General features: G+C 36.9%; 1 protein-coding gene across 1 annotated transcript in view; it reads left to right on the top strand.

Moving 5' to 3' along the window:
* LOC139595648 (adhesion G protein-coupled receptor A3-like) overlaps positions 1-12,687 on the top strand; it is a 158,353-nt gene that overhangs the window by 103,006 nt on the left and 42,660 nt on the right. The window contains exons 11-12 of the mRNA XM_071439187.1: positions 5,615-5,822; positions 6,749-6,957. Of these exons, the coding sequence (XP_071295288.1) occupies positions 5,615-5,822; positions 6,749-6,957 (417 nt within the window). The remainder of the gene's footprint in view (positions 1-5,614; positions 5,823-6,748; positions 6,958-12,687) is intronic.

The following is a 12,687-nucleotide window of genomic DNA, read 5'->3' as shown; positions in this document are numbered from 1 at the left end:
AGGATTACTACATAATGACTTTATGACATAATAATCCCAACACGCTTAGCAATTTCCTCTCAGTAGCCAGGTAATTTCCTGTTGCATTTTTGGAAGTACTGCTTCATTTCATGCTGGGAATCTGTATAAACTCTGCTTTTCACCTGCTTGTCATCCCCGAGCCTTTCCAGACTCATGTTCCAACAGCGCTCCAGAAAGCACAGTTGAACTATGACTAATTTGTAGCAAGACTGTGTAGGTAAATTGGCATGGCTGGGGAACTCCTACTTTCCTTGTTTGGTATCATCCCATTAAAAAATAAAAATCAAAATCCTGTTTGTTTTAGCACCTGGCAAGTTGATTGTCTCGTATAAACATTTTCATTATTATTACAAACCCTTATTTGGTATTTTCCCACCTGGTCTAAATTTTGGGGGCTTTTTGTTGATACTTTTCATGCCAGAAAAAGAGATCAGAACTCATGCACAGACTACCTCACAGAACTGGGCCAAATGCCTGCCCTTATCTCATATATTTTGAGCTGAGATAATTCCAAAGGAGTGTTGGTTAAATACCTGCCAGGAGAGACAGTGGGAAAACACAATTGTGCCTCTTCCTATTTGTTAACAACTAAATCTTCCATTGCTTCTAAGGATCTACTGTCTTATTTGAAGGACTAAATACAATCTATTATATATGTATAAATAATTTATTTGCTTGATTTTATTATTATGACCACGGTGTTAACTCAGTACATATTTAATAATACAGCTATTACCTCTAGAGCTTAGTTTCTAGTTTTTTTACTGTAACTTTGTATAGCTTGTGCCTATTTTGGCAGCACCCTTATATCTTTAATAATTTAATATATGGTGTCTTGCATCTGAATCTCTACACCACTTTATCAGATTCTTTGAAATCTGGAAACAGTGAAACTGCTTTTCCAGTTCTCCTCCAGGTTTTAGGTGACTTCATTTACTCTTTTTTTTCCCCCTCCAGACTTCCTCTGACCTGTTGTTTAGGTGCTGGTTTTTAAGTTAAGGAAATTGCTGACTGGAAAAAGATACCTTATGACTGTTCTGAGGACTAAGAATTTGATAGTTTCCTGTGAAATATATTTATCTTAAACAGAAATACTGTGCCTGAGCTCAAAAGTCAATCTAGTACCAAGGCATGCACTAGGAAGAGTTGCTGAAAATAGTTTGATTTTTGTCATTCCACAGTAGTTACCAATCTTGATAATGATTGTTTGATAATGAGCATGGTCTCTCAGTATTATGCTAAATTTTAGGCAAGTTGAACACTGTAATGGGAAAGCAAAGTTTCAAGAGTAAATGGGAGCAGGTCTCTTAAAGGAATTATGAAAGTAGAAGGGCCAACATATCACAAAGTCACCTAAGGCAAGAGGCTGTCTTTCCTAAACACTTAAAAACTCCTTGTAAATGCTAGCATTCATTATAAGAAATGGACTACCACCAGAATAAAACTGCCTAGGGAAAAACTTCACTTTAAATCTCTCATTTTTCCCTTAAAACATTTTTAATAAGGGCCACACATGCATGAGTTGCAAGAGTCTGTAGCTCCCAATATCCTGAGGACCATTTCTGCTTTAGAATGAGATTTTTAATTTAAAACTTTGAGAATACAGTTGGATTTATTGGTTCTGTTTTAGTGCCTCAGATATTTTGAAAAATTACACACACACACACCACACAAAAATAGGTCTAAAATGGAAACAAACCCGAAAACTTCCAAAGTACTTATAAAACTGTACTGTCCAAATTATGCATCAGAGTGTTTAAAGCAACCTTTCATTCTGCTTTTTGGAAAGTTGACCAGGTTCCAAGAAGTCCTAGGAGCCAGGAGTCCTAGGAGGCCTCCCAAAAAATCCTAAGAGCTGGTTTAGAGCTGATAAGCCCTCTTTCCCTGGCTGCAAGTCACACAGCAGATTTTCAGATATCTGGGCAGATGACATGGAAGACACTTCAGAGGGTTTGAAAATTGCATAATTTCTATCATATTTGTGTGCAAATGGGTGAATACCTATGAATAGTTTTCATTTTAAAGACAAGCATTTTCCAGAAGAAAAATGCTCCTGAGAAGAATCTACACTGTGTGTTCAGGATTCCCTTTTTCTAATCAATGCCAGTACAATCCAGTTAATAGGACTGAAACTGAAATGGAGTCATGATGGGATTATTGACATTCTGTTTTGAAAACACTCACAGAATGTCTAAATCCTGACTGGTGAAATGCTGACACAAACTGTAAGCTTTTCCAGGAAAATATGAGGTGCCAGTGCTGTCACTGCAAGGCTGCGGCTCCTGTGGTGGGTCTGCATTGCTCTTTCTCTCTTCTCAGAGGTGCAGGCAGCTTCTTGCCACCAGCATGCTCAGATACTTTAGTTCCCATGTGATGTGGTGATATGGTGCCCAAATAAAAAAAAAAAAATTAGTTGAGATGATTTGTGTGAATTTTGAAGCATCCGAAGTACAGTAATTCCCTCAAAACTTGATGTTGCTGTCATTGGTTTTAGTAATATGTGTTCCTGTATTGTATTTAATCTCTGAACTCTGGAGCATCTTACAGGGCAAATTAAATGCCATCATTTTAATCTCATTTAAGTGAGAGGGAAACTGAGGCAAGAGTGGGGAACTGACTTATGCTTCACATCACACAAGATTATCAGAATACAAGACTGAACCTTCAGATTCCCTCCATCCTCTACCACAATAATAGGAACTACCTCAGGGCTCGGATCCTCCCTCTCATGTGAATAATAAGTAATACTATTGAAAATTCTCACACATCTTAGATGAATATAATGTATTTATTCATATTTTTAAAAAGCACCATGAATGTGTGGGCCTTCTCACTATGTGCATTTTTCATTAATATCCTACTACAGGATCTTGTTGGCAGGCTTACTCTCTTGCTGTAGCAGACAGTTGGGTATTTAATTTTGAGGAATTGCTAAGCAAATATTTGATCTGCAGCAAGTAGTTTGACTTTAGTGTACATTTGTCCAGTTTAGGAATACCCTGTCCCTTTGCCTTTCACTCTACCAGACTGCCTGCATGCAAAAAAAAATTAAAGTAACAGGTAGTATAAGTGGGCATATAAAACTGTACTCCAGGAAGTGACTGTAGGCAATTTAGTGAAGTTTATTAAATAGTTTGTGTTATGGGTATTCATATTCATTTTGAGCAGACAACAAGGGAAAAATGCTCTCCTGAAGTCTGATCAGGAAAACATTTTCTGTAAATGTGTCTTTTTGTCAAGTAAATAATTTGATGTTGCTGCATGTTTGAGATTTGCTCAGTCAGCCCGAGCAGTGCAACCAGTCCACACTAATTCCACTGTGGACTGTGTGCAGCTTTTCTTCCCTGCCTTCAAGCCTTGGCCCTGATGTGAAGCTGCAGCTGTGGGTAAGGCTGGGGCACCATGGGCCCGTTCCTCCCTCCCTGCTGGGTGCTGAAGGGTCTCTGTGAGCAGGGAAGAGCTGGGGGCAGCTGGCCCTGCCCAGCCCAGGGACGGGCACCAGCCCCAGCTCCCCGCGCTTCAGGTGGGAGCAGCTTCCACTCTGCGCCTCCCCGGTCCCACAGGCAAGCTCTGTCTACACCATTACTTTTTCCTATTAGTATCACTAAGTCCCAATGGAGAAGCAATTAGAGAACCACAATAAATTAGATGATTTGCCCTCTTAGCAAAAGTGCTATAAACCTGTTGTTTTCTCTGGTTTGTGTAGGGCTGCTTTTGTCAAGTCATAGCTTAACATTGTTGCTTAACCCAGTGCCTTTAGCTGTTGGTTTCATTATCATAAGCTTATTCATATGCTTCTATCTTTCTCTTTTTGTGTGTAATGAGTAATTAGTGTAATTTAATATGTCATTATTGTTGCTTTTTCCAGCACAGAATAATAATAAAAATCCAGCATAAATATAAACTTAATCGCACTGCAACCTCTCTTACACATCTGTACGTCTCCACATAAGCCCTCAACAGTGATCTGGCATTTGATAAATGACACTTTTAAGAAACTCTGTGTGTACTTTTTGATAGCAATTTTAAGGCCAAAATGGTATCATCAGAGGTTCAGCATATGCAGATAGTTGGGATATCATAGAGTAAAACATGTCTGTTTCAGAAGCATGAAATAAAGCCAATTATAACAGCTTTGAATTAGACAGTGGAAACAATCTCAGGATGAGTGCTTGATGTTTAGCTCAGTTAATACCAATTACAGCCTTCATAATAATTTAAAATTCTAATGTAGAAATGTTCTGTTGCTATTTGCTCTTTTTTTCTCTGTACTTTTAATGAGCAGCATTGCCTAGATTGAATTTTTATTTTTATTATTTTAAAAAGACGTTTTTGCAGTTTTACTGTTAAAATCTGAAAACCTTCCTAAAATATACATGGTAAAAGGAAAATGGTGTACAGAAGTCTTTATCTCTTTATTTAAGCATTCAAATGACATCACAGACTACTCATGCCTTCCTTCCATATTTTTTCCATGGTCACTAGATGCTTCTCATACTCATTTTAGCTTGCTGATCTCTGTTACACCTTTTATCTCTCACATGTGTATTTTTCCCAGTACATGGATGTATATTAAATGTCATGTTTCTTTATATTGTTGTGAAGATCATTGTTTTACTTCTGAAATAGGTAGTGCACATGTGCTATGAGCAAACTGTGGTAATCTATGTAAATTATGTGCACAGAGCCCTACTCTACCCTTGGGGGAAATGCAAATTAGAACATTTTGTAGTTTGTTTGTTTTTAAATACATACACTTTTCACATCAAGGCTCAGGACAGACTCCCTGTTTATTTTCCCATTGCTCATGATTTGTTATTCCTTGTAAATATCTCAGTCTTTAATGATTAGTTTGCTACTTTGGAAGGAAAAAAAAATACTTGATGAGGGAAGTCCTCAAAATACAATGTTTTGTGTATTTTATAGCTCTGCTGTAAGGGATTTATCTGCTTGTAAAAGGGTATGTAACACTCGACTCAAAGCCATTATAGTGATCTGACAGTCTTCATTCATTTTCTCCCAGTGTTGTCTTGTTTTCTTCTTTTACATTAATGTTTGTAATATTTTTTAATCCTGCATGACTAAAACATAGTTAACTGATTTTCCTCATATGAAGCAAGAAAAACATATTCCTAAACTGTGTTGTTTACTGCACTTGCAGTTCTCTGCAGATGTAATTTGTTTTAATAATAAAATTATTTTTATACCCTTTAAGTACCCTTTCGGAGAAATGTTTTAATGTAAGTTGTCTGATTCTATTTTAAGTGAAGGAGAAAACCTGGTAGAGGTTGTCTCTTTAAATCGGATCTGCAGTGTTGATGGACCCTCTAGCAGGCACGGTAAGAACCATTCTCACCTCTGCAGCAGGGAGCTTGACCATATAGACTCTCACATTCAATCAAAACGTTTTCCCTTTTAATATGCACTGTACCAATCCTATTCCCATGGTTACAGCCCGTGCTTCTTTGGTTGCTTCCAGACTGTTGGAAAAGGAAGGCAGCATACATTTCTTGTACAGGAGTTTAAAACATCATGAAAGCAACCCTGTTGTGATTTGCATTTTAAATGTTTCTTTTTTTTTCTCATTGTACAGAATGCTGTAGCAGTAGCTTCAGTTCATTTGCCACAGTCTGTCTTCTCTCAGTCTTCAGCCTGGCAATCTGTTGATAACTCCACTTGCAAGCTACAGTTTATTGTCTTTCGGAATGGAAAACTCTTTCCTAGCACAGGAAACTCATCAAATCTCGCAGATGACGGGAAACGTAGGACGGTTGCCACACCAGCTGTTTTTGCTAAAATAGGTGAGAAGCTGTTATGCATTATTTTCTTTTCATCTAAAAGCTACGGTATACTTGATTGTGCAGAGAATAGAGGGGTAGAGTATGCAGTGTGCTGGGAGGCTGGAAACAGTCTCTGTCTTTAGTACAATGTTTGCAATTGTTCCTGTCTGCACGATTTTATTCAGATTGTCCTGCAAATAAAGAAATGCCCTTACGCTGCGATTAGAATGCAAATTCTGGGCTACTGTTTGTTGGCTGTGTTGTTACAGATGCTCGCTTCTTACAGCTGTCGGAAGGATCCTTGTTTTACTCTTTACAGTTGCAATGTTAGTGTCCTAGGCACTGGTAAAAATAAGGCTTTTGGAGTGGGAGTAGTGCCCTGTTGCATGTATCAATACTCAGCAGTATACTTTCTGATGCGATGGATGTAAAACAGGTGCTGTTACAGACTTCTAACTAAATGACATACATTGTATGTGCTAGTGAATCAATATTTTGTTTAATTACTCACCCATGCAATTTTACTAATTTTGTCCGATACTGAATAGTGCTCTCATTTGTATTAACATTTTAAAATGTTTGAATGTTACTTTCAAAGTGCAGAATTGTCTCAGCTAATAATCATGCCATGAAACTGAGCCGTTTCTGCAGTTACATGGGCAATAGTGTAATACTGGTCATAAATGAAGAATCTGAAACAATAAAAGAGATCTCCTTTGTGAGGAATTATTAGATCATTTTGACACAATGAGTGATTGCAATGCTCAGATTTATTTATACCATTGCAAACTTCTCCGATGTGAGCACTACCTTTGATTTTGACCATTAAGATTTTATGTCCACTGGCTTTTTTCCCCCTAGTTTAGTGTATCTGGTCTCTTTACAGAGCATTCATCACTAAAGGGTTTTCCACTCCGTCTCTCTGATTCAGTTTTTTCCTTTTGCAGATGGGTGCAGTTTTGGAAACCTCACCAGCCCTCTTACTATAGGATTGAGGCACTTTGCACGGGGTATAGACCCCATTGCAGCCTTCTGGGATTTTGACCTTCTAGATGGACATGGAGGCTGGTGGGGAGAAGGGTGCCACATAATTAGTTCTGCAGGCAATATTACCACCATTCAGAGTACACACTTCAGTAACTTTGCAGTGCTAATGGTAAGTATATGACTTAGCAAATATATTTCTCTCTCTCTCTCTTTTGCCATACATTTATGTTTTATTTGCATGCATCTGTTTCATTCTGATTTGTCAGTAGCTGACCTTCTGGGTTTTTATAATGTTCAGCATAAAACAGTCTAAAAGAAAGTAAGTTACTTAACTGCTAGCAAGTGAATAAACCTGGTGGTCAGTTTTAATATCCTGAGACAGGCCTAATCAGAAATGACATTAACTTCAGTCTTATAAATGAAAGTTCCATCAAGGAATGATTAGTACATAATGGTTATAAATTATATGACAGGGTTTAAAAATGTATACTCCTGTGTGCTTTTACATCAGCACATCTCAGAGGCTGGTCTGCTTTTGTTCCTGCCCTGCACTGTGTTGATCATACTAATTAGTTGCAGGCATACCGCAATGTTGAATCATTTAATAAATGGAGAGGAATAACATCTTCTGCTCTTTTAAGTATGGACAGAGCTGTCCTTGTTGATTCTGTGGGAGTTTTGGTTTGTGCACCAATGCCGATAGCCTACTTACGAAATTGCTGTTTCTGAAGGAAAATATTCCTGTGCAGTGCTAACGCATCAGCTGCTTTGCTCTGTTCTCAGTCACACTTACAGTTCCCATTGCAGTTATTTAACTAACCTGCTTAACAGAAAGTTACCTTCATGAAAGCAAAAATATTACGCATACAATAATTATTCAGGGACTAGAGGAAAGTAAACAAGAAACTGAAAGGTTTCTAAGCTTTAGAAAATCTTTGCACCCTTAAAAATATTTATTATAAAACAGTTGTAAAAAGAGATGTGTGTACTATTAAAACTACATTGCTCTTGAATGCTGATGCACGATTGCACTGTAGATGCTGCTTGTGTACATTACAGAAATGTTTATAGTTGAGTAAATAATGTATTGTGTGTATGTGTAAGGGACAGCAAACACAGGCGACAGGAATTGCGAGGACGTGTGCAGAGAATACCAATCTGCTGCTGTCAGATGGAGCCCAGATGGCAGCCAATCATAGCACAAAGCCCTGCTGCCCACGAGTTAAATGCAGATATTATCGTCCACTTCGTAAGAACTGATTTCCCTGAGACTTAGTTGAACATTTTTTTACCCATTATAGAATTGTTCAGAATGTAAGAGCTGTTCCTCAGATTTGATGACAGCAAATGTACCTCATTTTCTACAGCTCCTGTGAGTTCCCTTTCCCCCCAGCCTCTTGTTTCCCAGAATGTGAATAATAATTTTGCTTTGAGGGTGTTTTTCTAAATTAATTAAAGAAAGCACCTGTTGACTTTGCAGGTGCCACACCCAAAATGGCTTCCTCCTTCTTCAACTGCTTGAGTTCAGCATGTTGCTCTTAAACTTTGAGCAGTTACTAAATGTTAACTAACAGTTTGCAATCAACCAATTCCATAATTTCTTTTTGTTTGAAAAGTTAAATACTGATACAAGGGCTGCAGGTAATTTTTGGGTTGTAAAGCCCATTTATCTCTTATAAGATGTAGGAGATGGGTTTTTCTTCAACTGTAAAGGCAACTGAGGCACTTTTTACTGGAGCTTTTGTATCTGGTATGTAATTCTGCTTTAGGCATTGTGTTTGTTTGTTTATGAGCATTTGACTGTGCTTTATTTCATGTGTGCATCTTCCAATTTTATCTGTGCAAGACAAGAAAGTAGAATCTTAGAATCACCCTTGCTTTGCAATTTCTATGGTGGCAAACAATGGGATATGTTTCTTAGCTCATGTTTCACAGTAACTTTTAAGGAAAAGGATGACAAGTAATTTTTAAATATACATATATAAATATGCACACACACAAATCCACTTTCCAGTCATTGTCTTTCTAAATAGATAATAGAAAACTTTTGTAGCTTCATTATGTCCAAACATTTTCATTTAAGTATTATTTCTTAATCACTTTTTTGTGGCATAAAGTCAAGGATTATTTTATTTGATAGAAATTATGCTTTTCTGGGCAGTTCAATTCTCGTAGCAGAAATGAAAAATACTTCATTGTTCTGCATTGTTATTAATTTATAAAATGAATGGGATAAAGTGCTTATATGTGCCTTATTAATTTATAGCTATATGCCTAATGTATTTTAAAATACTAACAAACCATCAGCAAATTCAAGATACCTGGCATATGGTGTGTAGCTAATGAAATTAGCTACAATATCATGATACATGTCATTAATCTGTAATTCTCTAATCTGTTAAACAACAAAAATTCATAATTGATTATTATGGTTGGGGGTAATTGCAGAAAACTGAAGTAGTATCTGTAAACTAAAAAGCAGCACTAAAGCTTTGCATTGCCATCAGAATTGTGTACATCCTGCTGTAGATGAAGCTGAAACAGAAGCCTCAGTCAATCCAACTGTCCATTTTATGGTTAGCACAGCACATATTCTGGTTTGGCACCTTTTTAAATAGTAAGACAATGTTTCCTAAGGTGCTTTCATAGAAGTTGTTTATGTCTATGTAACATAAAAGGGTTAAAATAAAGGTTTTCTAGAGTCCTTTTTTTAGAAAGGCAGCAATCAAGGATTTATCAACAATGATTGATAATTAATAAGCATGAGCATACTTCAAGTGAGAGGAGTCATGTAGAGCCCTTTGATTTCTCTCTGTGACAGTTGTTCAAGTGATGTCAGTGAGAGAGAAAGTTTACTTTGGAGCTTGGGTTGGGAAAGAGGTACATGCTCCTTCCCTCACGTGGCCTCACACTTTCACTTTGCTCTGGGTTAGGTTGGCAAATAGAAGTAAAATAATAGAGTCAGACATAACAGAGCATTATCTATTTCTGATCAGGTTTTGAGTAGTATGTCCTAGAGGTGAGAGTAAAATAATGTGAACTAACACCCGCATTATATTCCTGCCTTTTCCTTCATGTACTGTGTGCTCAGACTAGTCCTCTGTTTTGTCTTTTCTTCTGTTATTTATAGGAGGAAGAGAGTTTATTACACTCTAGTTTCTTTTGGAGGTGTTCAAAGCCCTCTAGGGTCCTGAACTCTGCAATATGATTTTCTATTTTAGAGTAAAATCATGGATTTATATACTCTGAAGCTTTGTCATAGCTAATGATAAGTATTTGCTTCTTAAATACTGAATATTTATGCTGTTGTGTGAACAAAGTTGTACATCAGTATTTTAATTTTTCAGGACAATGTTTGTGTATGTTATGACCAATCCAGAGACCTCCATATCTGAGGAATAACTCTTCAGGAGATGACAAAAATATCCAATAGCAACAATGAATTTCAAAATTTGCTAAATACGTTTTGGCATACATTGTCCTTTGTTCTTCCTTTCATTTTTCTTAGAACACAATAGAAATTCAATAGTGATGGATATTACTGTAATTGTATACAGCATTTCCTTTCCCCCTTAGACTGCTTTGTCAATAGTAATTTCCTCAAATCTGCCAAATAAACACAAATAAAAATATTAAATCTAAGTATGATACTTCCCAATTAACATAAAATGGATTAATAAATATTCTTAGCACTTCTAATTGTAATCCTAAAAGTTAAATCAACATAAGATTAAATCAACATAAAAGCAGCTCCTTTCCTATTTTGTCACAATTTGTCATATTATTCCAACCAACATAGGTTTGGAGTTTTGGGTCTGCTTTATGTGCAAAAGGAGTAATTATTTGTAGAAGCAGCATACATTCAGTGGATGCTTGTATGAAATAATTAGGGCTGGGGAGACTGAACTGACAAAACCAGAGCATATTTGAAACTGTTCTGGAAGCAAACCTTGGAAAATGGTGTGAATGGGAAACTGAGAAGAGGCAGGATGCTAGGAATGGATCACAGCAAGAGTTAGGGCACTTTTCTCTTGTTGTTTTGCAAGCATCCCCCCAATCTTTGTAGTCTTTCCAATCTGGTACAAAAAAAGCTGCTTTTTCAACATTTTCATTGTTACTGGAAACAATTGCAGAATTTCTTAAGCCTGTTCAATTCTGAAGACAGAATTCTAAACTTCCATCTTTCAGGTCTTCTGCAAATTAAGCAGACTGTCTAAGCCTTTTGAGAAATTAATTCATGAGTTGGGGAAGTATTACAGAGATGTCATTAAGAAGGTTGACATAATTACAGTATTTGACTTTTCCCCATCGAGAACACAGGGTTTTCTCATAGCAGGCTGTGGAAACATTGTTCTGTACTTTGAAAAATCAGACTGCCTATAACAAGAGGCTTAAGAACGAACATTTCAAGTCTTTTTTAATGTTTAAACACAAAGTTAAACACATATAGCATAGACCTTAGTAGAGTTTATGCACCAAAGTTTGTGAAAGTGATCCAGAAAGTTTACTTGCTATATGTAAAATCAACATTTGTTGTAGTGGGAACTGCAGAATTCCCTGGAATTAGATTAATCTGCACATGTATAGATGTTTCCCAGTGTGAAGAGCCTGCAAGGAGAGGCACATGCTCCTCACTTCAGTCCTCAGCTGGCATGTACTGCTCTCTGCTCATGAAATGCTCATGCTCATCAGAGAATGCTGAGCCCATATGGACAGTATTGAGTCCAGCCCCCAGAAAAGGCTGCTTTTTAAAGAATATTCCTGACTGACATTCTTTTGCACAAAGCCTTGGAATTAGAGTACTCTTAAGAGCAAGGTCTGCTTTTTATATCTTTTTCCTCCCACGTACATTTTATTAAATTGCATTTAATAATATGTATTATTTGCTCTGTAAAAAGCATAAACTGGTTTGGTACTGGGCTCAAAATTCCAGGCTTGTCTCCTCCAAAAGGCAGTGATTTTACCACAAATCAGATCTCTGGCTCAAGCTCTTTCTTTCTGTTTCTCCTTTCTGTTGGCTTAATGGATCTTGCATTCATCATGGTGCAACTTCAGCCAGCAGGTAAATGGATTCAGATTGTAAAGCTCAGTAAAATATGCCAACTCTTGGAAGATAGATGGAAATTAAAGGCCTGGAATCTAGGCCTTGGGACATTTTATTGTCTTGGTGGCTTCTACTGGGCTCCTTTCAATTCAGCAATGTCATTCTTGTACTGAAGTGCCCAAAACTGGACACAGTAGTTGAGATTTGGCTCACAAGTGGTGAATAGCAGGGAATAATAATTTCCCTCCTCTGCTGTGTGCAGTCTTGGTAATGTGGCTCAATATGGGATTCACCTCATGTGCCCCAAGTGCTCACCACTTGATTTGTTTCACACCATCTTAAAAGGGTGAATGATGACAGTTTCTCATTAGACAACAACGAACGGGCCTCATAGTTGTAGCCATCAGTTTATAATGATCAAGGATTTGTAAGTATTCATTTTCCTGGGATAATTGCTGTGAATTTTCAATATCATAATGATTTGAATCCCCTCTAGGAAATAAAATCAAACCTAACTTTTTAAAATGTAACATACAATTTTGCTGCTTTGCATACAGCATTTAAAAAAATGCTTCTTTTCTGCATGTTGTCTTCCCCAGAAGATTACTCAAGGGAAGTTGATGGATCAATAAGGTTTAATTATCATCAGAGAACAGACAAGATACATCTCTTATATATCTATAATGAAATCAGTTTTCAATATACAAAACTTCTAAAAAGGATATTCTACTTTGGCATTAATGATTTTCATACTCCAAATTTTATGATTTATTTACTGTAGAAGATTAGATAAGAGATAAAACTCGTATTTAAAAATGGAATTAGCTTTAAGATGCTGATTGTTCTTCATTCTTC

Source organism: Agelaius tricolor, unplaced genomic scaffold (genome assembly GCF_023055355.1).
Source record: "Agelaius tricolor isolate 1412-34295 unplaced genomic scaffold, bAgeTri1.0.p SCAF_13, whole genome shotgun sequence".
In the NCBI taxonomy this organism is placed as follows: Eukaryota; Metazoa; Chordata; class Aves; order Passeriformes; family Icteridae; genus Agelaius; species Agelaius tricolor.
Note: the sequence above shows the minus strand (reverse complement) of the source record. Positions and strands in the feature narration are given on the sequence as shown.